The sequence below is a fragment of the Panicum virgatum genome, chromosome 5N, assembly GCF_016808335.1.
Source record: "Panicum virgatum strain AP13 chromosome 5N, P.virgatum_v5, whole genome shotgun sequence".
NCBI lineage: Eukaryota > Viridiplantae > Streptophyta > Magnoliopsida > Poales > Poaceae > Panicum > Panicum virgatum.
Window position 1 is genome coordinate 4,720,189 of NC_053149.1, and position 23,255 is coordinate 4,743,443.

The following is a 23,255-nucleotide window of genomic DNA, read 5'->3' on the forward strand; positions in this document are numbered from 1 at the left end:
CTGAACACCGGTGGTGTGTCGTGGCTTATATCACACAGTGGACTGCCTGTAATTAACTTAGTTGTTAGCAAATTAGTTAGAAGATGATGCTGATAGTAGCTTACTTGCTACTCGTTAGTATAACAACTGTACACGAATACTGACAATTGTTGCTTGACCTGGTTGTTGATCTATCAAAATGAAGTAAACTTAAACAACGGGCTACTTGATGGTTCTCACTATGCTTCCTTTAAAGGGTTCAGACTGCAGCAATCGAATATTGTTAATAGTTCAAAGTGCAGACAAAATATTAGCTTTTACTTCATGTAAAGAATGTTAACCTCAATTGACTTTTATGGATTAGTACCTAAGTTGCAGGGGAGGTTTTATTCAGCACGGTAGAATCAAGTAATTAATGAAAATAACATGTAATGTATGTTTATATGTTAGGTAAAAGCAATGACAGGACAGCACAGGTAACGTCAGGATTTTGACTTTGGATTACTGAGTTTCAGTGTACCCGAGTACTATCCAAGTTGCATCTTCAACCCTGTGTGCTTACCATAGACTATTCTCTTTTAGCATGGAACCTCACTCAACTATAATTTTACTCTTCATGCAATGGTTCATCAGCTATTAATTTAATGGGAACATATCAGGTGCAAACCAACATCTCCGTGTAAACTATGAAAACTTCAATCTAGGTCATCAGATCAACATCCAAGGGAATGGGCGCAGAGAGGTGGGAGGGGGATTTGCAAAAGTATGATTACCCAATCCAAGGGCGGGTCCAGATTGTAAAACTATCCAATTCCCCATACCCCTTGGATGTTGATCCAATGACTCAGATTGAAGTTTCCATAGTTTGCACAAAGATTGGTTTGCACCTGATACGTTCCCTAATTTAATATAGCTAGTTTATTGCCCCTGTAATCATCATTAGCGATAACAGCGGGAATGAGCTAAAGATAAGGCTGTAGTAGTCAGCTTCGAGGAAATAGCCAAGCTCAACTTGTCTCCATGCCCACAAGAATGATGCAAGCTGTACTATTGTTCTCACTTACTAACAATGACTTCCTAAAAGATCTGAAATAAAAGGGCAATTTTGGCAGCCTGCATACAATTTTTTTAAAAAAAAAATTGCTGCATACAACTTTCAGAGGCAGGGCACTTTGTAATTCTCTGGAGCATCAGGTTGAACTTTCTTTTAAAGAAGGTTGAGCTTTGTTTTCCATTTTTTAAAACTAGTATACCCTCCATCAAATTTCCAATATGAAATGAAATAAGAACATATCATTTAGAACAAACAGAGGTAATTTGGGGAGCTGGGTGCCTGGGTTATTTCCTTGCAGAAAGACAACGAAATGTTCTGATGGCTCTCAAGTTTACCTGGAAAGCAAAGATGGTACTGCTTAAGCAATTCTGAGAAAGTAAACCCAAAACTTTCTCATGCTTCAAGTAAACCCTTGTGCCAAGACCACTGGTGCAATAATTGACTGCCTAAATGACGATTTTCTATAAAAAAAAGAGCAGAATAAAATAATGTGACTATTTCAAATGTCAACTACTCGGTTGGTGTGAGAAAAACAATGATTCGGTCACACCAGCCTTTTTCCAATGAGGATAAAATCACAAGGGGCGCTCAGCCGCTCAGTTCTTCAGCAACTAAACAGATTAAATGTCAACCGTAGGTTTGTAATGTGTGAACACTTGCATAGGCAGCTTGGGCTGTGACAATATTGTACGGCAAGTCAGGAGACTTCTCTTATCTCCGGTGACAATGCATGTTTGACATTGTAACAGGTTGCAATACAATTGATGGATCCAGGTCGTATTCATACTGAAGCATAAATGTAACTTCGGAATATCTTGCAAAAGAACAAAAGATTCAGTACGAAATGAGTAGTATGTTTGATGAGTTTGAATAACGACAACCAATCAGCGCTTACCAATATGCCCCACCGTTTCTTCATTCTGATCAGATTTCTCCAAAAACACTTATCTCATCTGTTATGAAGCTATTAAACTATTGAAGAGACCATTTATGCACCCCCAGATAGGAAGAGATGGACAAGAAAGGAACTCCCTGTCTGCTAGACACCTTACACCTTGTAAACATTTAATAATTTAACAATTTCCAACGCTGCACAAGGCATGTCAATCAGGCAACATTTTCAACAACCCAAGAATGGATAGGACTAAAACTCATACCAACTGATAGACACTACAGACAGAACTGGGGGAAGAACAAGTATACACCAAGGGCTACATAACCTATTGTGCTGCCAAGCAAGTTCCTTGTTCTCATTGCTTATTACTAAGTAATTCCAGTTGGAGTAATGATGAACTGTGATTCAATGATGATCAACGGAAGCCTTAAGGCCCAGCTCTCTATGTACGGATTTCCATTTGGTCACCTTCATTTCAGCAATGTATTTACACCAAACACATGCTCTCCACAAAACCAAGGCATCCTCACAAGCATAGGAGTTCACTGGTCCGAAATTCTTGGGCCCATATATGTTGATCCAACAAGATAAAAACCTTCTGGTGGTTCACTCTCTTCCAGCCATTCATATCTGTCACCTCCAGGCAATAACATCGAGCCTCCTGTAAATGCACCTTCTCAAGTTAATTGGCATTATTTTATCTTTATGTTAGAATGCTTACAAGTTGCAACGTATAATATGACCAGGGAACATGGTACAGGAGATTAAACTTAAGGTGTGAGTGGACAATATTCACAGTAAAGTTTTAGCACTTTCACTGAGTAGGAGCCTGACTTACAAAAAAAAATAAAGACATGATGCTTGCTTAACTAATAAAGTTTTCTATGGGACAGCAATCTTAGGATTTCAAAGGACAGACATACATAGATTTAATAGAGTGGGCAATATATAGGATATGCATATCATTATCTGATTTTGTTGTATGGCAGAATTTCATTTCTATCTACATATTTTGGATCAAGGATATGTATTGAATGTTGAATCAGAAGACATAAACATACTAGGACAAGTCAAATTGTTGGTTTAAGAAGTAACAATATTCCAACACACCTAATACAGCCATTTGAACTCAGGTCTTACCAACAGAAATTGTGGACGAAGAGACATTGTAGTACTGGCAGTGCCTTCCACTGCCATCATCGTATGGAGGGCCAAGGACATCAAGCACCGCACAAGCATTCTGTGCGGTAAAGCAATGCATGTTACCACCATCTTCTGGATATAGTACCGATGTTTCGCGAGGTGCAGTCAAGATGCCGTCAGACTTCACCTTTGCCAAACGTGGTCCTTGCAATTGAACATCTGTGATCAAAGGAGAGCGATAAAATAAAATGTATTTTTTTAAAAAAAATATGTGTGAGAACGTTCTGCTTAGGAAAAATGAACTAATCATACCAGGTATATCTTGTTGGGCAGCAGCCCAGTCATAAGATTTCACATGCATGGTGCCAAATAAAAGTTTGCTAAACACAGTCATGCCAGGGTGATTATGGAGAGGAATGACACCCCTTGAAGGCAAGCAAAAGATGCCGATCTGTATGAATAAGTACAGACATATATGCCTTAAAACTCCAATGGGACAGCTTCAAAATATGCTAAATAATCAAGTTCTATGGTATTTTCAGTGACGAGTAAGCATACCGAGAAAGCCTCACACTTATAGAGGTGCAAGTAAGTGATTTTAGGAGTGCCACGGGGATCAACACGTCGAAAATATGACATGTTGGGCGTTAGACCAACATCTGCTGCTGTAAAACTATCTGCAGGACACAAATGACTAAATCTATATCAGAAGAACAGAGTATATGCGGAACTTGGATAGTGCAACTCTCTTGCAGTCGCAGACCCCTTTAACTAGAACTTGAGTAGAAAATGAATCATCATTATAAACATGTGGTAAACTCACCTAAAAAAGAACATGTGATAAACTCATCATAAACCTACACTTTTGGAACTCAGCGTAAACTCAAAGAAGAGAAAGCTCGTACTCAATAACTCATATTAGCTGCATGATGGGATTGATGATTGATTGGCACAAAAGGCCTATGTATATCATGTTTACAAGTACGGAGCCAACATTGAAATGGTTTATCATCTCGTAAACTGGATTAAGGGTGCAGCTTGTCACGTAAGGTAGTAGCAGGAACAAAATATAGTGATATGTGCTACATTCAGGGTCTGCCCCGAAAAGAAAATCAAAGAACCGATTGGCATGCATGTAGACGTAAACATCACACCACAAGCACCATTGACATAAACATCACGGTACGTCCATCAGGAGGAATAAATAAAATATCCTCAAGGAACAAGGATGGTACAAGATCAGTTTCCATCATTATAATTATTCGAGAAACATGCTCAGCAAGCTTGGCAAGTTGCCATTAAGTAACTATTCATGGTACCTGGCAAGCTTTTGGCGGCCAAACGAAATAAAAGAGAACCCTAGTGCAGCTCCAAGATGGATGAAATATTGACTGTATCCCGCCCCACAAAGCGAAATAATACCAGCAGGCAGCAGCTACATCGTATTTGTGTGTATACCATGGGCAGCACATGGTTTCTGTTATCTTTTGCCCCAGTCTTTACTTCCATCAGGAACATACAACTGGCACAAGTCAGGCATTGAGTATTTCGTTCTCACCAATAGCATGCTACTTGTAACTAAGCCACGGTACAAACGACATTGCACATTTGCATCACAGCATGGTAGCCAATGTGCTATTCCATTGGTTGGTTGCTGGTTTACTTGCAACGGGTCTAAGTTAGTGAATCCACTGATTCCACCTCAACCAATTGCACGTATACAGTATACTAGATGAGTCTAGAAAGAACATTTCAGTTTTTTCTGAGTGGCTCAACAATCGTTTTCCTTATTTCCACTAAAAAACCAAAATGTAATTCTCAAAGAAAACACTTTAAGCTTTACCAGCCAGATCTAGTTCAGGTATCACAGGATCCAAAAGGTTACTTACATCCCCACCCAACTATACGATTGTATGAACGTGAACGAGATGGCCACAGATCTATAACGTCGAACACAACGCATGCATAGCACACAGCCACACAGCAAGACCACAACCACGCGCACTAAGGTGCGATTTCTGCAACCACGAGGTGAGCAGGCGTTGAGAATCAATTACCTAGAACGGCTTTGACTCTCTCGATACCGGCTGGTGGGGGAACTGCGCCTGGACCAGCGTCGTTGAAGACCTCGCGGCACGCCTCGAAGAGCCGCTGCACGGCGGCGACGGGCGCGGCCATCGCTTGGGGCGCCGCCCCGGCCCCGCGCCGCGCCGCGGCCGTCGCTGCCGCCGCCGACCCACGACGGTGACCTGCTACTCTCCAGCTCCGGTAGGCCGCCGCTGGCCTCCACCCGCACTCGCCGGAACGCGAAGGGCTTGAAGAGAACTGGGGTCGACGAGCCGGAAGGGTTTTGGGCAACGGCCGCCAAGTGTTCAGAGTGCGCTGGGGAATTTTAGGAGTAGCCGAAGATTTTTATAGTCGAATGGGGGTGTGACGGGGACTCCTGAGTAGGAGTATTCTATTGTGAAATACTTTTGTTACACGGCTCCGCATTGTACCTAAATATTCCTCCTGTCCTCCATCACAAATAAATGGTGTTTTGAATTGCAATCAATTATTCAATTTTTTATTACGAATACATTGAATTTGGATATTTAAAAATAATATGAGTACTTATATTTGTGGATGGGAAACTATCTCAATTAATATCTACTAGCTATTTATCATTATTAGCAAAATATTTTTGTTTGGAATGGATATGGACCGAATCATTTATTTGTTTTTCTTGAACGAACGGGTAGGGGATTGTGCCAATTTCATTGATAAAGAAGTGATTGTTATTTATTAGTTGTGCTAGTGCTATGGAATGCAAAGTGGTATGGGTACTTTTAGGTATTTTTACCATGAACTTTTTTTTTCTACCCGTTGATCTATATAAAGTATTTATAAAAATTAAATTAGTATTCAGTTCCACTTTTTGGTACTTGGTCCCATTTTTTTGAAGTACCAGATATTTTATCCTAGGTACGTCTAGGTTCTTCCTATCTTAACCACTGTATGATTTTATCAGATGGATGTCTCCTATTTTTTTAATTATTGTAAAATTTCTCTAAAAGAAGACTCCCAATAGTGAACTCCAAAATGAAAATTAGAAGATAACAATGAAAATTCTCTTTATTTCGCGCACGCATGGGATGCATGAGAGAAAATATTTCTCTCTGCATTTTCGACGTCGTCGGATTGTGTTGGCGTGACGCCACCCTTCCCCGGCCCGTGTACACCAAGGAAAAATGGATTTGAAGTTTTATAATAAACTGCCGGAGAGGAACCAAACCAAACCAGAGACCATCGCATCAGACTTTCCTGTGGGCTGGGCTGCGAACCAAACCTGCAAGGGGTCTGGGTCCTCTCTGATTTGCTGTTGCATGCCTATTTTGTCATGTACTACAATGCAGAGCTAGGATCAGCGTGCCATCATGACGACCATGAGTGCTCGCTGCAGAAATATGCCGTAGCCTTTGTTGCCTTGCACAGGATTCCTTTTGGATAAAGAGGCATGTGACAATGAGCCTTTCTGGCCTTCTGGGTATCAACAACATATTTTGAAGCTGATATAAAAAAAATACTTTGAAGCTGAATGTGTTTGCATTTTTATTTAATTTATTTGCTCTAGGAATTTTCTGATTGTTCCATGAAGCTTTGGAGCTGCAGGCATAAACAAACAGCAAAGCAGAAGCGCGATACCTGAAACGTTATCCTTCGTTCCTTACAATCTCCAAAGCAACCAACACAAACAAAGCGGTATGTTGATCAACACCTGCGGCGCCCATGGTAATGTAACCTCTGGTATAGCTTGTTGCAGCATCCTGCCCGCATGAGGCAAGCACGCCGGGCAACCAGGCCCAGCTGACAGAGATGCTCGCCTGACTTGACGCACATTATACTACACAGCCAGGGGCGAGATATATACTCCCTCAGTCCAAAAATTAGGAGCGCCTAACCAAAAATTAGGTGCTCCTTTACTAAATCTTCTCATAGATAATATAAAATAAAATAAATTTTGAAGAATCACGCTCCTTTACAAACATTTCTCTCCTGTCTTTGCTCTTTACAACTGCTGGTGGCAAAACTGAAAGCTCACGCTGACATACAGCTTAACTAAATTAATAATAGTCTTTGTCCTCGCTATTGTCGTCATTTTCGCCGAATTGACGGGGCCTCCAGAACCTAGAAGCCTCCTCGCCAACCGAAGGTAAAGGGGCGGAAGACCTCAGAAAGTCCCGGTGGTGCGACACGCTGCCTTCCGGAGAGCTGCCCGCCATGACCATCCTGCACCCGTCCACAGCCATGGATGATACTGTGATTCTCCCTCCGGACCTTGCAGGCTCGCCACAGCTTAATGCATTCAATAGTTCGCCTGTTCGCGTTTCCCAGACATGGACCTGGCCGTCTGATGGCACTCCTGTCACCACCTTGTACGGGTCTAAATGAAGCAACGTCACTGGGCCGTCAGATTGCATTTCCGTCACTGTGTTTGGGAGTTCTTGAGCCTTACGGATGTCCCACAGTCTTGAGCCCTGGTCAACAAACAACGATTAGTAATTTAGGTCTAATGACCTTGGCCAATGTAGAAGGAAAAATGAAGGGCATTGGTTGCAAGGATTTTGTAATATTACTTGTCTTTCGTGCCGGTACATATTAACCATTCAGACGGCAGCATCTCACAAGAAAGTATTCTGTGGTTGGGGAGCGCAAGAACCGAAGCCTTCTTCATTGTCCGCAAGTCAATCGCTGTCACTTCAGATCCAGCGGCCATGTAGCAAAGGGATTCGTGGCACTTCATTGCAATTGGTGGGCCGCTTGAGTTGGTGTGAGTGCTGCCTACACATGATGATGAACCATTGGAAGGAGCCACTGTGTCCCAAACTTTAACCTGATTCGACATATATAAACATGAAAAGAATGTAAAATGATTCCTAACTGCAACGACTTTGTAAAGAGCAGAAGAGATTGCCGCAGACAAATTAAAGTTCAGGTATACTATTTCTTATTGTGGTTTACCAGATATTTGTTACAGATGTTCCATTACCTTTGAATCTTTGGAACAGCTCACCAACAGGGAGGACTTATGCCTGCAGAGAAATAGACGGGAAAAGGGGTTAAACTAAGAAATTGTTCTAATGATGATTTTAAGATGTCATAACATAGTATGAGTAGTTTTCACCCGTTCAATATAAAAACAGGTACATGAAACTTTGCAAAGTGAGAAACATATATGCTGCAACTACAGTGAGGATCAAATTAAATGAGCGACACAGCTGCCAGAATATGGAAGTACGGGATAACAGCATAATATGAACTGCAGCGTTAAGATACTACAGTACATACCGAGCAACAGATAAAAATGACAGTGCCTTTTCATGACCATGAAATGTTGCTATTAGAGGGTGATTTTTTTGCCCTCGTACTCATAGACCATAGGCGAACAGTGCAGTCCTCCCCTCCACTTGCAAGTACTTTAGATTCACCATCCACAAGCAATTTATCAGCCAGGGCAGTGACAGGTGCCAAATGGCCCTTGTAACAGCGTGAGTGACCCTACATATAAAAATGTTGAAAACCACTCATAACATCAGTTTCTGGATCCCATGCAGATAAACCTGCCTAAAAGGCATGTACGCTATGGCTCATAACAAAGAAGTTGGACACGATTTTTTTTAATCAAATAGAAAAGCTTGCGATCAGCCAGTCATGAAGGCCTACATTTGTATATCACATTACAATGGGCAAAACCTTCATCAGCATATCAGACACTAAGAGAGGAGACTTTTCATAAAAAGACTTTGTGGAAACTTGAAAAAGGAAGCAAAGTGTAAGTAGTGTTGACATTCATCTATGTGCAGATGTTTCTCAAAAGAATACTTTAAATATGTTTTCAGAACCATTTAAACACTGCAGATGCGATTTTTTAACTTATGTTGTCAAAATTCATGCTACTTTAAATAATATAATGAAGTCCTGCCATCTCAACCTTTGGCGACATGTATATGGGCACTGTGGCTTTCAAACAATGTTGTGACTGCATGGCAAATTTAGAAGCACCTAAGCATACTGGGAAAGTGGGAAGAGGATAGAAGCTGCTAGGCTGATGCGGTAAGAGGCTAATATTGGGAAGGAGTGGCAAAAAGATGTGGTACAAGAGCACAACAGTATGTTATAGCCTCGTGTCGAAGCACGTGGAAGGCTGATTTGCAAAGTGAGGACGCACAGCAGCAAAACCTTGTATAATATTTACTCAAGCTGGTGCAGAATGAAGGGCCTCGCAATGCCATAGGAAGAACCAACCATGGTATAAATATACACAAGAAGCTAGGAATAAAAAGCATGACGATAGGTGAAACAGATGCAAATTGATCCCATTTAATTTAAGTTTTCGAGTAAAATGCACCAAATGTCCCTAAACTATTAATATGTAGATCTTCACCCCCCCCCCCCCCAAACTTACTTTCGATTCATTCAAAGTCCAAACATCTCTATTCAGTGTTGATCTGCCTATTTGGCATCTATATGGAACCTGATTTTTCCAACTCATACTTCATATCATCGTTGAGCCCCACATTCAAACAATGAAAATAAAATTAGATGAGGACCCGCGTCATCCCCTAACATCTTCCTCCCCATTCTCTCTCGATGGTCCAGATGAGAGCTCCAAATGGGTCATGGAGGGGGAAGAGAGACATGACCACATAGGCAGGCATACGCTAATTACTGAGACTGGGACCTCGAGTGACACAATTAACAAGTTAGGGGAGCTAAATATGCAAATTTAAGTTTAGGGACCCAGGTGACACCAAAGGACAAGTTTGAGGACCACTGGTGCACTTCAAGTTATAATCCCCCCCCCCCCCACACACACACACAAAAGCATGTAAAAACTGCAGATGTTCATATGCAAATGAACCGGGTACAGTAATGCTGAAATGAGGTACCTTCCAACAGAGACGGATTGTTCTATCTGTGCTTGAAGTGACTAATGCCTTTTCATTTTTTTTGTGTATCATTTCGAAACAGTGGAGTATCACTCAGTGAAAATAACCTGCACGGTCAACAAAGAATACTTTAGAGATTTGAAGTGCTGCTATTTGAGCTGCTAAAGAGGTGGGCCTAAGGAGCACACTAACAATGCATCATGCACAGTACCGTTGTAGCGTAGAAACATGGAGAAATTATGGGAGTCATGATTCAGGAAAATGACCCAAGTATAAACATAACTATAAGACAGTGAAAGATAGAAGTTTTACTCTCTCCATCATTACTTTTGGGATTAAACTAGGAATAACATCAAGGGGTTAATTGGCAACCCTTAATCTCCGCAAGATGAAGCATAATTATGATAACACAAGACTTAGGTGAGAACAAGTGCACCATTACATAAACTGTCCTGAATTTTCAACAGATAGCTAACCATAGAAAAAGTTATTTGTTTTACAGTTACCTCATACAAGTGATCCTTGCACCATGATTTCTGTGGGTCCCCACCACTTCAGCGTCTGGCCAATCTACACTGAGTTTTTTGGCTACTGGACCCTGCACAGAAAAAACTACATGTCAATGATATGGAGCTCTCCTGCATGTTCAAGAGAGAAAAAAGGTATTGATACAGCGAAAATCCCAAATGCTTAAGAAAAAGAGCAGACCTTCTCAATAAAAGAACAAATAGATATTAATATTTGTACTCACCTGAAACACCCAGATGGAGTTCCTATCCAGCATTAGATGGCTGGGTGTTGCTTCTGCAGGATTTAGGCGATAAATAGCTGATAAGGGATCATCAAATTTCATTTGATGTACTTCAGTGTGACTACGTATGTATAGTTCTCTGAGCCCCAAAGCTCCACATGGCACTTCCTCAAATGGCCATTGATCCCTGAATGTTTAAACAATTGCATGAAAGAAAAACTAATTAGACTATAAGATGAACACGTCATTTTCTACAACAAGTCAACAATAAAGCCTTTTCATTTCCAACCAAGTTTTGGGTAGGCAAGAGACGAGACCCAACAAGACAAACAATCAGGGTATAATAGTATAAAGAGGTATGCATAGGTTGATTTGTTAGGCGTAATGCACCCAGATATTTTTCTTATCAATATATGTTACTATCAAATTTCATGTACAGATCAAAAACAATATCATGTATTCATGTGTGTAGACTTTAAAAGTAACATATCGACTCCATGGACAGAATTACTTAATCCATTTGAAGCTGCTCACTGCTATTCGAAGCTTCAGCATCCTAGTTTGTAAACATGGAAGATAGCATTTCTTCCCATCTTTAGAATTTTGCAATAAAATGCAGGTCATTGCCGAAAGACACCGGAAAAACTGATCCTGTGCTGAACATCTCAAAATTGTATATGTTTGCTAGAGACCACAGTAATTCTCTAGTGTCCAGGAGCAAAGGTCATGCCTTGTGGCAAAATTCGCCGGATTGGGCAAGACAGCATTCCAACTTAATTACCCAAAGAAGATAATGCTAATCAGAAACAAATCACAAGCTTGGCCAGGATGAACTTCACAGTCTCTTTTGATGAAAAAAGTTAACAGTCTCTGAATTGAAAGAAAAGCAAATGGAATTAGAAGATTTTCCCGCTCCAATTGATGAACATCCAGAACCCAAACTACTACTCGTCCAAGTTTGTGCCTTCCTATGCCCAGCTGCTGAGTTGCTGCCACACACCAGAACAATATATGTTCGAAAACCCCTTTATTAACCAAAGGACCAATCACATTTAGTCCCAACCAGTATCAGTACACATAATTCCTCTGCAAGCCCATGTTTCCAGATTTTTATTATCCCCATCAAAGCTTTAAATCGCATCCATGATATAATTCGATAGCATCGGCCCGGTAAGTAAAAATATCTCTGCCCAAGTTTCCACCTTGCACCATCTCCAAATCCTGACCAGGCGGCATACCGATTGCTGCCTAAACTTTGCCCCAGGTGAAGGCAAGCGCGTAACGAGATAGTACCATGTTAGCTACCGGGGAGAAGAGCGGATCAGAGATAGGATCAGAGAGAGGAAGAGAGGGGATTCGCACGGAGGACAGATTTTCTCCATAGAAGAGTGTTGTGTTTGTTGTTCATACCTGCCGAGCTCTGCTCCTTCTTTCCCCTTAAGCAAGGAACCCAGCCACGCGACGCACGCGACGCGCACGCAGGCGCCAGCTCACGCACACCACTACTCGGGCCGAATCCACTCTCGCCCGGACACACGCTTGTTTGGGCGCTTGGGCCGAGATGAGCGCCGTGGCCCAGTTGGATCGGAGACCTTCTCAGGAGCGGTAGTAACACGCCCCCCTGTAAGGAGCCCGCTTGTCCCCAAGCGGGAGCAGAAGGGAAGCGTTGGCGGAGAGCTTCAAGATCTTCCCAGGTGGCCATGGAGTCCGGCCAGGATGACCACTTGATGAGGGCCTGCTGGACGGAGCGAACGCCCTTGGACACCATAGGCTTCGACAGGATACGTTCCGGGACCTGCAAAGAATCTGTAGGGTCAGGAGGTGAAGGGGAGACCTGAGCACTGGAAGAGACCGCCTTCTTCAACTGCGACACGTGGAAGACATCATGGATTGCAGCAGTAGGAGGCAGCTGGAGCTTATAAGCGACAGAGCCAATCTTGCCAATGATTTGGTAGGGGCCGAAGTATTTGAATGCCAGCTTTGCATTAGCCCGTGGAGCGAGGGATGACTGGACATAGGGCTGGATTTTCAGGAAGACAAAGTCACCCACAGCAAAGGAACGGTCTGACCTGTGCTTATCGGCTTGCATCTTCATTCGATTCTGGGCACGGTAAAGATGTTGCTGGAGAAGCCTGTTCATCAATTGCCGATCTTGAGCCCAGGAAGAGACAGCAGCAGAACGGCTGGAAGGGGAGGAAAGACCCAGACTGCGTGGAGTATAACCATATAGAGCTTCGAAGGGAGAGCAGCCAATGGCGGAGTGTGGAGCAGTATTGTACCAAAATTCAGCCGAACTGAGCTAGTCCATCCACTTAGAGGGGCAGGAATGGACGAAACAACGAAGGAACGTCTCCAGGCATTGGTTGACACGCTCCGATTGTCCGTCTGTTTGCGGGTGATAGCTAGTGCTCAGGCGAAGGGAAACTTTGACGAGCTTGAACAACTCTTGCCAAAAAAGGCTTGTGAAGATCTTGTCACGGTTGGAGACGATGGAATCAGGAAGACCATGAAGCTTGTAGATATTGTCAAAGAATAACTTGGCGACGCCCGCAGCAGTGAAAGGGTGAGCCAAAGCTAAGAAATGACCGTATTTGGTGAAACGGTCGACCACCACGAGGATACAGTTCTTGCCTTAGGAATGTGGGAGGCCTTCGACAAAATCCATGGTGAGCATTTGCCAAGCCGCAGATGGTATGGGTAGTGGTTGCAAAAGACCGGGAGCTTTAGAGCGATCTGGTTTGGCTTGTTGGCATATCTGACAAGAGGCCACAAAGGTTTTGACAGCCGATTTCATGGATTTCCAGGCAAAGAGCTGCTTGATGCGGCGGTAGGTTACTGGGAAACCCGAATGGCCGCCGGCCGGAGAATCATGCAGGGCAGACATGACTTGATGCTGTAGAGCAGAATTAGAGCCTAACCATAGACGGTTCTTGTACCTGAGGACCCCATCATGGAGGGAGAACTTTGGAACAGCTGAAGGATCGACAGCTAACTTGGCCAAAAGCAACTGAGCGTCGGAGTCGCTGTCATACCCCTGAATGATAGTGGAGGTCCAGGATGGAACACAAGAGGAGATAGAACAGAGATAGCTGTCGGGCTCATGGGGTCGACGGGACAAAGCATCAGCGACCCTGTTGTCGGCGCCTTGTTTGTACACGATTTTGTATTGGAGGCCCAAGAGCTTGGTGAAAACCCGCTGCTGCCAGGGAGTATTCAGGCGTTGGTCGGTCAGATGAACCAGGCTGCGCTGATCCGTGAAAATGGTGAACTCGGCATGTTGCAAGTACGAGCGCCATTGCTCTACTGCCAGCAGAATCGCCAGATACTCTTTTTCATAGGTTGACAAACCAGCTGTCTTGGGGCCGAGGGGCTTACTGATGAACGCCAGCGGGTGACCGGACTGCATAAGTACAGCGCCAATGCCGTTTGCACAAGCATCTGTCTCCAAGCAAAACGGCTTGCTGAAATCCGGAGTAGCTAGTACTGGGGCAGAGCTCAGAGCTGTCTTGAGGGCGTCGAAAGCCGCTTGATGATCGACAGTCCAAACAAAGATAGTGTTCTTCTTCAGGAGGTCAGAAAGGGGCCGAGCAATGATAGCAAAGTGACGGACAAATTTGCGGTAATAACCAGCGAGCCCGAGAAAACTGCGAAGTTCCTTGATATTGGAAGGAGGAGGCCATGAAACAATAGCATCAACTTTCCGAGAATCCGTGGCAACCCCCTCTGCACTGATAATATGCCCAAGATACGCGATTTGTTGCTGTGCAAATGTGCATTTGGACAACTTCACTTGCCACTGATCGCGAGAGAGGAGTTGAAATACCGCCCGCAGATGTGCCAAATGGTCAGCAAAAGAGCCGTTGTAAACGAGAATATCGTCGAAGAACACCAAAACGCATTTGCGGAGGAGGGGTTGCAGAGTAGAGTTCATGGCGCCCTGGAAGGAGGCAGGAGCGCCACAGAGGCCAAAGGACATCACCTTGAATTCGAAATGACCGAAGTGAGTCTGGAACGCCGTCTTGTGCTCCTCTCCGGCCTTCATACGAATCTGATGGAATCCAGAATTCAGATCCAGGGTGGAGAACCAAGAGGCGCCGGCCAATTCGTCCACTAACTCATCAAACACAGGGATAGGAAACTGGCCGCGAACTGTCAAGGCATTTAAGTACCGGTAATCCACACACGGTCTCCAGGATCCGTCTTTTTTCTTGACAAGGAGCAGAGGAGAAGAAAATGGGCTGCTGCTGTATTGGATCAATCCTTTATCCAGCATTTCTTGTACTTGTTTCTCAATCTCGGATTTCAGTGCCGGGGGGTAACTATATGGCCGAATGAAAACCGGTTTGGCCCCCGCCACCAGAGGGATGGAGTGGTCGCAGGCACGAGACGGTGGCAAGCCAGCAACTGGGGCAAAAACTGAAGCAAATTCTGAAAGTAAAGAGGAGACCTCAGGTTGCAGGGGATGATCATCAGAGGTTGCAACAGCAATACTGCAAAGTTGGACCACTGTGTCAGTAGGCACTTGGGGTAAGAGGCCCTGGAGTGTGACACATGAAGTATCATATGGTATAGCCATCCACTTGGATTTCCAGTGAATCTTCATAGGGCTGAAGCTTTCAAGCCAATCCATGCCCAATATTAAGTCAAAATGTTGCAGTGAAAGCAACCGTAGATCGGCTGAAAAACTGTGATCATCGATCGACCATATAGCATTGGGTAAATGGTGAGAGCACTGCAGGACTGCACCGTTGGCCACTTGCACTCGAATTGGCCGAGGAAGAGGCTGAACTCCCTGGAGATGAGCAGCCACTGAGACACTCAAGAAGGAATGGGTGCTGCCTGAGTCGACCAAGATCAAAATGTCCTGTCCCTGAAGAGAGCCCAGGAATCGCATTGTCTTGGGGCCATCCGAGCCTGCGAGAGCATCCAAGGAGATAGTGGCAAACAAGTGTGCCTGATCACTTGAAGAAGAAGAGCCGGGACATGTCTCTGCCGAATCGGACAGCTCAGCATGATCACCCACATCCAGAGAGAGAAGATCCATGAGTTCCTGCACGACGTGCAACTGTACTGTCGACGCGCACTGATGACCCGGACGCCAACGCTCGGCACACTTGTCGCAGAGGCCGCGAGCGCGCCGATAGGCTTTGAGCGCCGCGAACTTGTCGACCGATGGCTTGTCGGGGTCGGCCGCGTGCTTGTCGTCTGCTGAAACGAGAGATGGAGCCGGCGGCTTGTCCACGCGGGGCGGTGCCGGGAGTGGTAGAGGACCTTTTGGAGGCGGCGGCCTCCACTGAAACCCAGCCTCGGGGCGGCGAGCATCCCGTCGAGACGCCGGATCGGCCACTTCCTCCTGCAACAAAGCGAGGGAACAAGCAGTATCGAGAGTAGACGGTCTCTGAACTTGAACAACAGAACGAATGTCATCTCGCAAGCCATCTAGAAATCGAATGGTGTAATACATGGGATCAGTGGTATGTTCATAAGCAATGAGCTGGTCGACGAGTTCAGAGAATCGATCGACATAATCGGCAACAGTAGAAGTTTGTTTGATGTGGTAAAGTTGGCGGATCAATGACTCTTGCTGATCACGACCAAAGCGCTCTAAGAGCAAAGAACAAAACTCCGACCAACTCGATTGTTTCAGACGCTTGGACACTGATTGAGACCAGCGTGCTGCAGGACCATCCAATTGGTTTAGAGCCAATTGGACCCAGAAACTGGAATCTACCAAGTACATCTCGAAGTAATCCTCACATCTAGAGATCCACAGTTTGGGATTATCGCCATCAAAGCGGTGGAAATGCAACTTGGGTAGTTTACCGAGTGAGGGATTATCACGGGAAAAACCAGAGGAGGTAGGGGGAGGGGTAGATCGAGAACACGCACCCTTGGCCGGGATGTGGGTATGGATCAGTACCGACCCGAACCCATCATCCCGTGTAGTCGGATCAACGCGGTGCCCAGCGGGGCCGTCGGCGCCGTGAGGAGCAGGTGAGCGCTCCGTCGCCGACTGCGGAGATGGGAAGATAGGAGGCTCCTGGACCCCGCGCTCGCGGAGGGAGCGGTCCCAGAAGCGGGTGACCTTGCCGAGCTCGAGTTTCACGTCGTCGACGGTGGCCTCGATGCGGGGACGCCATTCATCGAACACCTGAGCCGCGTCCTCCAAGCAGTCAAGCCGGGCGCCCTGAGAGTGCTCGAGGTCGAGGAACCGGCGGTCCCACTTCTCGTCGTGCTCGAAGAAGCCCTTGCGGAGCTCGTCGGAGAACCGCTGCTGCATCTCGTCGAGGATGATCTTGACGGCGGGATCCATGGCGCCCTGGCGACGCTGGAAACGAGTGAAGTGCTCGTGGGCCGGTAGGGAATCCAGTGCTCAAACCCGACCTACTATCCTAAGCGGCGCGGAATTGGGTGGTCGCCGGCGCAGGAAGAGCTAACCGGCGATAGGCGTGGACGCCGAGATCGGAACGATGCACGGCGGCGCTGGACGACTTGGGCGAGCGGTAGATGCCGAGGAACGAAGGAATCTGATACCAGGATGTTAGCTACCGGGGAGAAGAGCGGATCAGAGATAGGATCAGAGAGAGAAAGAGAGGGGATTCGCACGGAGGACAGATTTTCTCCATAGAAGAGTGTTGTGTTTGTTGTTCATACCTGCCGAGCTCTGCTCCTTCTTTCCCCTTAAGCAAGGAACCCAGCCACGCGACGCACGCGACGCGCACGCAGGCGCCAGCTCACGCACACCACTACTCGGGCCGAATCCACTCTCGCCCGGACACACGCTTGTTTGGGCGCTTGGGCCGAGATGAGCGCCGTGGCCCAGTTGGATCCGAGACCTTCTCAGCAGCGGTAGTAACATACCAACGCGTGATGAATTCCAAATCCGGAATCATATAGATACGAGCCCGGAGTTAGAGTAACGACCTGAAGAGGCGGTACCAGACGGCGTCGCAGTAGGCGGCGGCGCGCAGGGGCCGGCAGGCCATGGCGAGGCTGGCGACGTCGCGGGCACCGAGGTAGCCGGCGCAGTGGGCCAGCACGTCGCCATCGAGGTCAGCGAGCGTCCACACCGGCGGCGGCGACATCGCTGTCGCAGTGTCGCGGACGACGAGAAACCCTATGGCCAAACGGCGGTGGCCACAGTGCCGGGCGGCACGGCGAAGAGAGGGACGCCACCGCAGTGGAATTTGTTTCGTTTTCTAGTTCGTCTATAATAAACGAGCGCAATCACGAGATCGAGAAGCTCCTCTGTCTCACCCTCTTTCCCGGGGCATATATAAACTGAGGTAATATAAACTCTTATATTTTTCAAAAGAGTGCAAGTAAATTTAAAATGATATTTAAAACCCGAGAAGTCAATTAGAGATTGGACCACTAATACTAGTTTGAAAATGAGACATTTGCCCAAAAAAAACTCAGTTGAAACACTACATCATATAAGGGAGAATATTGAGAAATTCATAAAAGTTAAAACCGATTGTTTAAACAAGATTGAGGGTGTAACATAGGGATTAGGGTAGGGGATGTGCTAATCCCAGACCCGTCCTGAAAATATAAGACATTTAGAAGGATTTAATAGTTTAAACAAATATAGTTAAAAATGAGTATTACTTTAGTACCATCGATGGAAACATCTCTAGCAGAAAAAGGTTGTTTGGCCGCTTTTGTTTTACGCTCTCAAACTAAAGTGAGAGACGAGCCATGATTTCTTTATGTTTCTATTATGTTATGTTCGATTCTTTAACAATTAGATCAGCGTATAAAAAGTCACGTAGCCATGAAAATTGAGAGAGGAGAAACTTTTAGGTGACTGCAAATTAGGGAAGCTGCTATAAATGAGAGGAGAAAATTAGAGAACGCGAAAATATGATTGAGCTTTCGATTGACTCTCTCTCCATTTTCTCTGTACAATTTCTTTATTTTTCTTAGAAACATGCATTACATGTATTTATTAGCATTTACTCCCTCCGTTCCATAAAGAGTATTCCTATAGAAAATTTTAGAGACATTACTAGTAGTGAGAAATGATATTGTTACTCCTAATTAATTATAACAGTTGTAATTGAACATTACGTTTATTATTTGTTCTCAAGATCCTTAATAAATGCAATGCATTAGAAATAGAAAAATAATAGCTACTTAAAGTATTTAATTGGCTCCATACCTTTCGCTGCGTAATAATAGTTTATTGGTACTTGATATTACTGTAATCAGATGAACCTCATTACAATCTAAATGAACACTATTTGTGTGATAAAATTTAAATGCTAAATAAACACTTTTGTGTGGCGGAGGGAATAGTTAAAGAAGATTATTTTGAAGAAAAAAAAAGAGATAAGGAGAGGAGAAAACGCCATCAGATAATCAAATTGACAGTATAACCTTTTATTGTCTCATATCAAATGGTACAAATGATCGAATTTGCTGTCTAAAGTAGTATTAACCAAGACAATATGATAAATAAATACAACCAAAAGTAACAACAGCATTAACCAAACAGAGGCATCTTTTGCGTGACCATTCATCTCCCTGCAGTTGAGTTTTGCCATTTCAGCTATAAAAGGAAAGAAATTCATGGCAGGTCTGCCTTCATGCCACGAACGAACTCTTCGGAATGCTCCTTGGTGACGCAGCTGGCGAGCATCCGCGTGCCGTCGAGCGGCAGCGGCGCCTTAAGGATGACGACGGAGGCGATGAAGTCGTTGTTCACCAGCGGGCCGGCGAACACTGGCGGCCCGAAGCCGTAGTCCACCTCCGAGAACCCGAGCTTGCTCCAGTCTGACACGTAGATGGACTCGTAGTTGAAGGTCATCTGGAACGGGTCCTGGTCGGTCTCCTCCTTGGCGAACTGGAAGAACTCCACGGCCATCCTGTCCTTGGCCTGCCGGATCATGTCCACGACCTCCATGATGGACGAGCCGAGCACCTTCTCAGCCGGCGCGGACATCTTCACCGGGAAGATGGAGTTGCCGTAGTATCCCCTGTCGAGCTTGAGCAGGTGCCGGACGCTGGCGAAGAAGCAGAGCTTGACCTCGGCGTTGGGCTCCAGGTTCAGAGCGCGGGTGCGGCACTGCCAGAGCTTGGCCGTGAGCACGTCGAAGCCCGAGCAGAACTTGCCGCTGTGCTCCTTGTACTGCTTCTTGAGGCCGTCGATGTAGCCGGTGGGGAAGTCGAGGACGATGTAGTCCAGCGCCAGCACGGGGAGCTCCGGGAGCGGGCCGGGCTTGATCTTGGGGTTGGGGAACTTCTCCCTGTCCCAGACGGGCTTCACCTTGGGCTCCGCGAGCCCCCGCGCCATGTCGCCGACGGCGTTGATGAACTGCGCGGCGCCCATGCCGTCCGCCGACGCGTGGTTGAACCGGAGCCCCATCACGAACCCGCCGCAGGTGAACTTGGTGATCTGAGACAATGCAAGAACGTCATTGGATTGAATTCAGTACTGCATTTCGAGCCAGAACAGGATGGCATGCTACTAGTTTCTACGAAAACTTTCGCTCGGAGCTCCTACAAACTTCATGCAAATCCACGCTTTGTTGGACATCGAGCATTGCTAATTGGTTTATTCAGTCATACTGTTCTGCAAACAAGTTAGCTTTACCGAAAGAGACCAGCGACAAATGTGAACCAAGAAAATCCGTTGCCACTCCGTCTAGTCCTTCCATGGAAGCCAAAGCATGATGGCCATCACGCGGCGGCAAAGCACCACAGCTGCAACCAACAGCACTCGAGAAAGGTCTCCACGAGCGGTCTACACACGACACATCTCATCTCCAACAACCCCCAGCAACCCTGTCGGTGGACGAAAGTATGAAGAGAAGAGGCCAAGAGCCTTGGCTCCAAAGCAACACATCCAATAACCGATGAAAGCCACTAGTATCTGGCAGCGACAACAACCGGTCAGCTACTGGTCAAGAGCTAGCATAGTAGCATGGCCAGTTCGGCACGCCTCCCCCCGGACGGGCCACAGAGCCCGTGCGTTCAGGCCGTGCAAACCGGGGAATGGAATGGATCAAGCTCGAACTGACGACTTCCGCCATGTTAAGGTGACACTACCGCTGAGTTATATCTCTTCCCCGTCCTATCGAGAAAGAGAATTAACGAATTTTAGGCCTTGTTTAGTTCCAAAAATTTTTCTACAGCACCCGTCACATCGAATCTTCGAACACATGCATGGAGCATTAAATGCAGTTGAAGAAAATAACTATTATACACAGTTCAACTAGAAATGACGAGATGAATCTTTTAAGTCTAAGTAGTCCATAATTAAACATTAATTACCAAATAACAACGAAAGTACTATAGTACCCAAATCCAAAAATTTTCATCAGCTAAACACAGCCTTAAGTAAACTCAAGACCACTCTTCCTCTAAGCTTTCTTTCCGCAGGCCACCCCCGTGGTCCGTCTCGTGGCCGTCGCTTTCGGTTCCGGCAACCCAAGTCCAGCCGCCGTCTACGCAAGCGCGGACCTGCCTACCAGCCCACCAAACTCCCCACGCGCGACGCCGCGCCGAGCAAGCCTGGAGTCGAAGCAAAGGCACGCTGATGCTGCTGTCGCAAGGCCGGTGGTGCCAGTGGCTTCCTGTCCGCGAGATGCTCGCAAATTGCCTTTGCTCGGCTGCTGCAAGCCTGCAAGCGCTGGGTTCTTGTTCCAGTGTCAGTGTGAAGCCAAACCAGCTCTGTTTCTGTAGCGCGGCGTGCAGGTGAGAGATTTGAAATTCCGGGGTCATTTTTGCCGGCGCCTGACCTGGGTAGTTCGTCATGGTGGCGCCAGACCACGGACCACGCCAACTACTTGCGCGAAACAGAGCAATCTCCCAGCAAACTTCAAGCCACTGTAAACGTCGTGCGGCGAGCCGGCGGCGAGCGAAACCACTGTTCAAGCTAACCGTTGATGACTGTTCAATCAAGTGGGAAAATTTTGGAAACTGAAAGTATGATCGACCGATCGTGCGACGGGGTCGGACAGCGCGTGGGACCCACGTGGCAGCCTCCTTAACCGACACGGTCAAACTCCCCGCCCCGGCCTGGCGAATTCACCTCCCCTCCCTCCCCGGAGCCTTTTGACCTCTCTCGCCTCTGCTCCCCGCCCGCCTGGCCTCGCCTCCCCTCCCCAGATCTACCGCCGGATCTGGCAAATCCCTCCCGCACGCAACGGCAATCGGCCGGAGCCGACGCCACCCCCGCGCGCCCACGCGTCGCGCGTGCTTGGCTTCGCGAATGAGCAAGGCGGGATCGGATAATCGGATTGGGCGGGCTGGTCGGGTTACCTGCATCATCATGATGGTGTTGTGCGGCTCGACGCCCCAGCGGTCGTCGCCGGGGTAGGGGACGAGGTCCTCCTTGGGCAGCAGCAGCGGGCGCTCCAGGAACCGCACGTCCTCGAGGCTGCAGTCCGCCTCGGCCTCCGCGAAGTAGACGCCGTCGGCGGTGCAGCGGATGGCGGGGCACCCCGGCTCCGCGCCCTCCACGATGCGCCCCGCCAGCGGGTAGAAGAAGGCCAGCGCCTTGCCCAGCGCCTCCCGGATCATGCCGGGGGCCGCGTCCGCGCCCGACCGGAAGATGTGCATCGACTCCACCAGGCCCCGGTGGGTCGGGTACCGGTCCACCCACGCCAGCGGCAGCGTCTCCTCCGGGGTCGCCGTCGCCGGCTTCACCGGGCCCTCCGAGATCCGCGTCACCTTGAAGCCCGCCATGTCCACCGCGCGCCGCCGACTACTACTCTCCCCTGCTCTGCTCTACCTCTCTCGGGGCTCGGGCTTGTGTGGAGATGTTGCGGGAGCTTGGAGCCTCGCTGAACGCTGAGCTTGAGCTGGTCTTAAATGGAGGAGGTGCTGGCCTTGCAGCCTGCGGGAGTGCTCGGCGCGTGTGTCGCTGGCGAGCGGGGCCCGCGGGAGAGCGCGTTGGAATTCCGGTTGCCAGTTCGGTGGCGACGACGGCCGGGATCGGCCGCCGGATGGATGTTTGACGTACAGATGTCGAGGCAGAGGATGCGGTCGTCATCAAGAGTCTCGATGTGACAAATTATGGACGTGGTCGAGCAAATCCAGAGATCACTTAAAAACTTAGAAATCCAGGGAGTGGTGATGATGTGCAAAGATCGCTCTCCCACATGTTTCCATTATGAAAAAATATATATATAGACTAGATCAAATCAACATTTGATCGAGCCAGCTGAGTTTCTTTTTTTTTTCGAGGTGTTGTAACAAACTGCACCGGCGCAAATACGAAACGTACTCCTGCAGTTTGAGTGTTCATGCTTCCTGCGCCGACAGAGTCTTCGGGCAATTTGGGCAAAGAGAGTGCTTCATTACTATTATCTTCATTCTAAATTGGACAGAGATGTCTAACCACTAGTATTAGACGGGTCACGGGTGGGCATATTTTACAAGCTAAGGCGACTGCAGGACTAATAATGCAAAAAAAAAAAGACACTGCAGACTCATTCCTTGCATAAGTGCTGTTCGAGTCAGATACACGAATAGATCAAAGTTTACAATCTACTC

General features: G+C 46.8%; 2 protein-coding genes and 1 pseudogene across 2 annotated transcripts; all 3 read right to left on the minus strand.

Annotated features, from left to right (window-relative positions):
- Positions 1–1,924: 1,924 nt before the first annotated feature.
- LOC120676379 (plant cysteine oxidase 1-like) lies at positions 1,925–5,449 on the minus strand. Its single transcript, XM_039957643.1, has 5 exons — positions 5,129–5,449; positions 3,630–3,748; positions 3,384–3,522; positions 3,069–3,290; positions 1,925–2,589 (listed from the first exon to the last, which is right to left on the minus strand). Exons 1-5 carry the CDS (start codon positions 5,247–5,249, stop codon positions 2,471–2,473), a joined length of 720 nt encoding a protein of 239 aa, XP_039813577.1. The 5' UTR covers positions 5,250–5,449; the 3' UTR covers positions 1,925–2,470.
- A 1,536-nt stretch (positions 5,450–6,985) lies between these two features.
- On the minus strand, positions 6,986–17,984 carry LOC120675868 (annotated as a pseudogene).
- A 1,128-nt stretch (positions 17,985–19,112) lies between these two features.
- Positions 19,113–22,736, minus strand: LOC120673234 (acyl transferase 9-like). The gene is made up of 2 exons (XM_039953992.1): positions 22,020–22,736; positions 19,113–20,151 (listed from the first exon to the last, which is right to left on the minus strand). The coding sequence occupies exons 1-2, from the start codon at positions 22,443–22,445 to the stop codon at positions 19,324–19,326; spliced, it is 1,254 nt and encodes a 417-aa protein (XP_039809926.1). The 5' UTR covers positions 22,446–22,736; the 3' UTR covers positions 19,113–19,323.
- Positions 22,737–23,255: the final 519 nt, after the last annotated feature.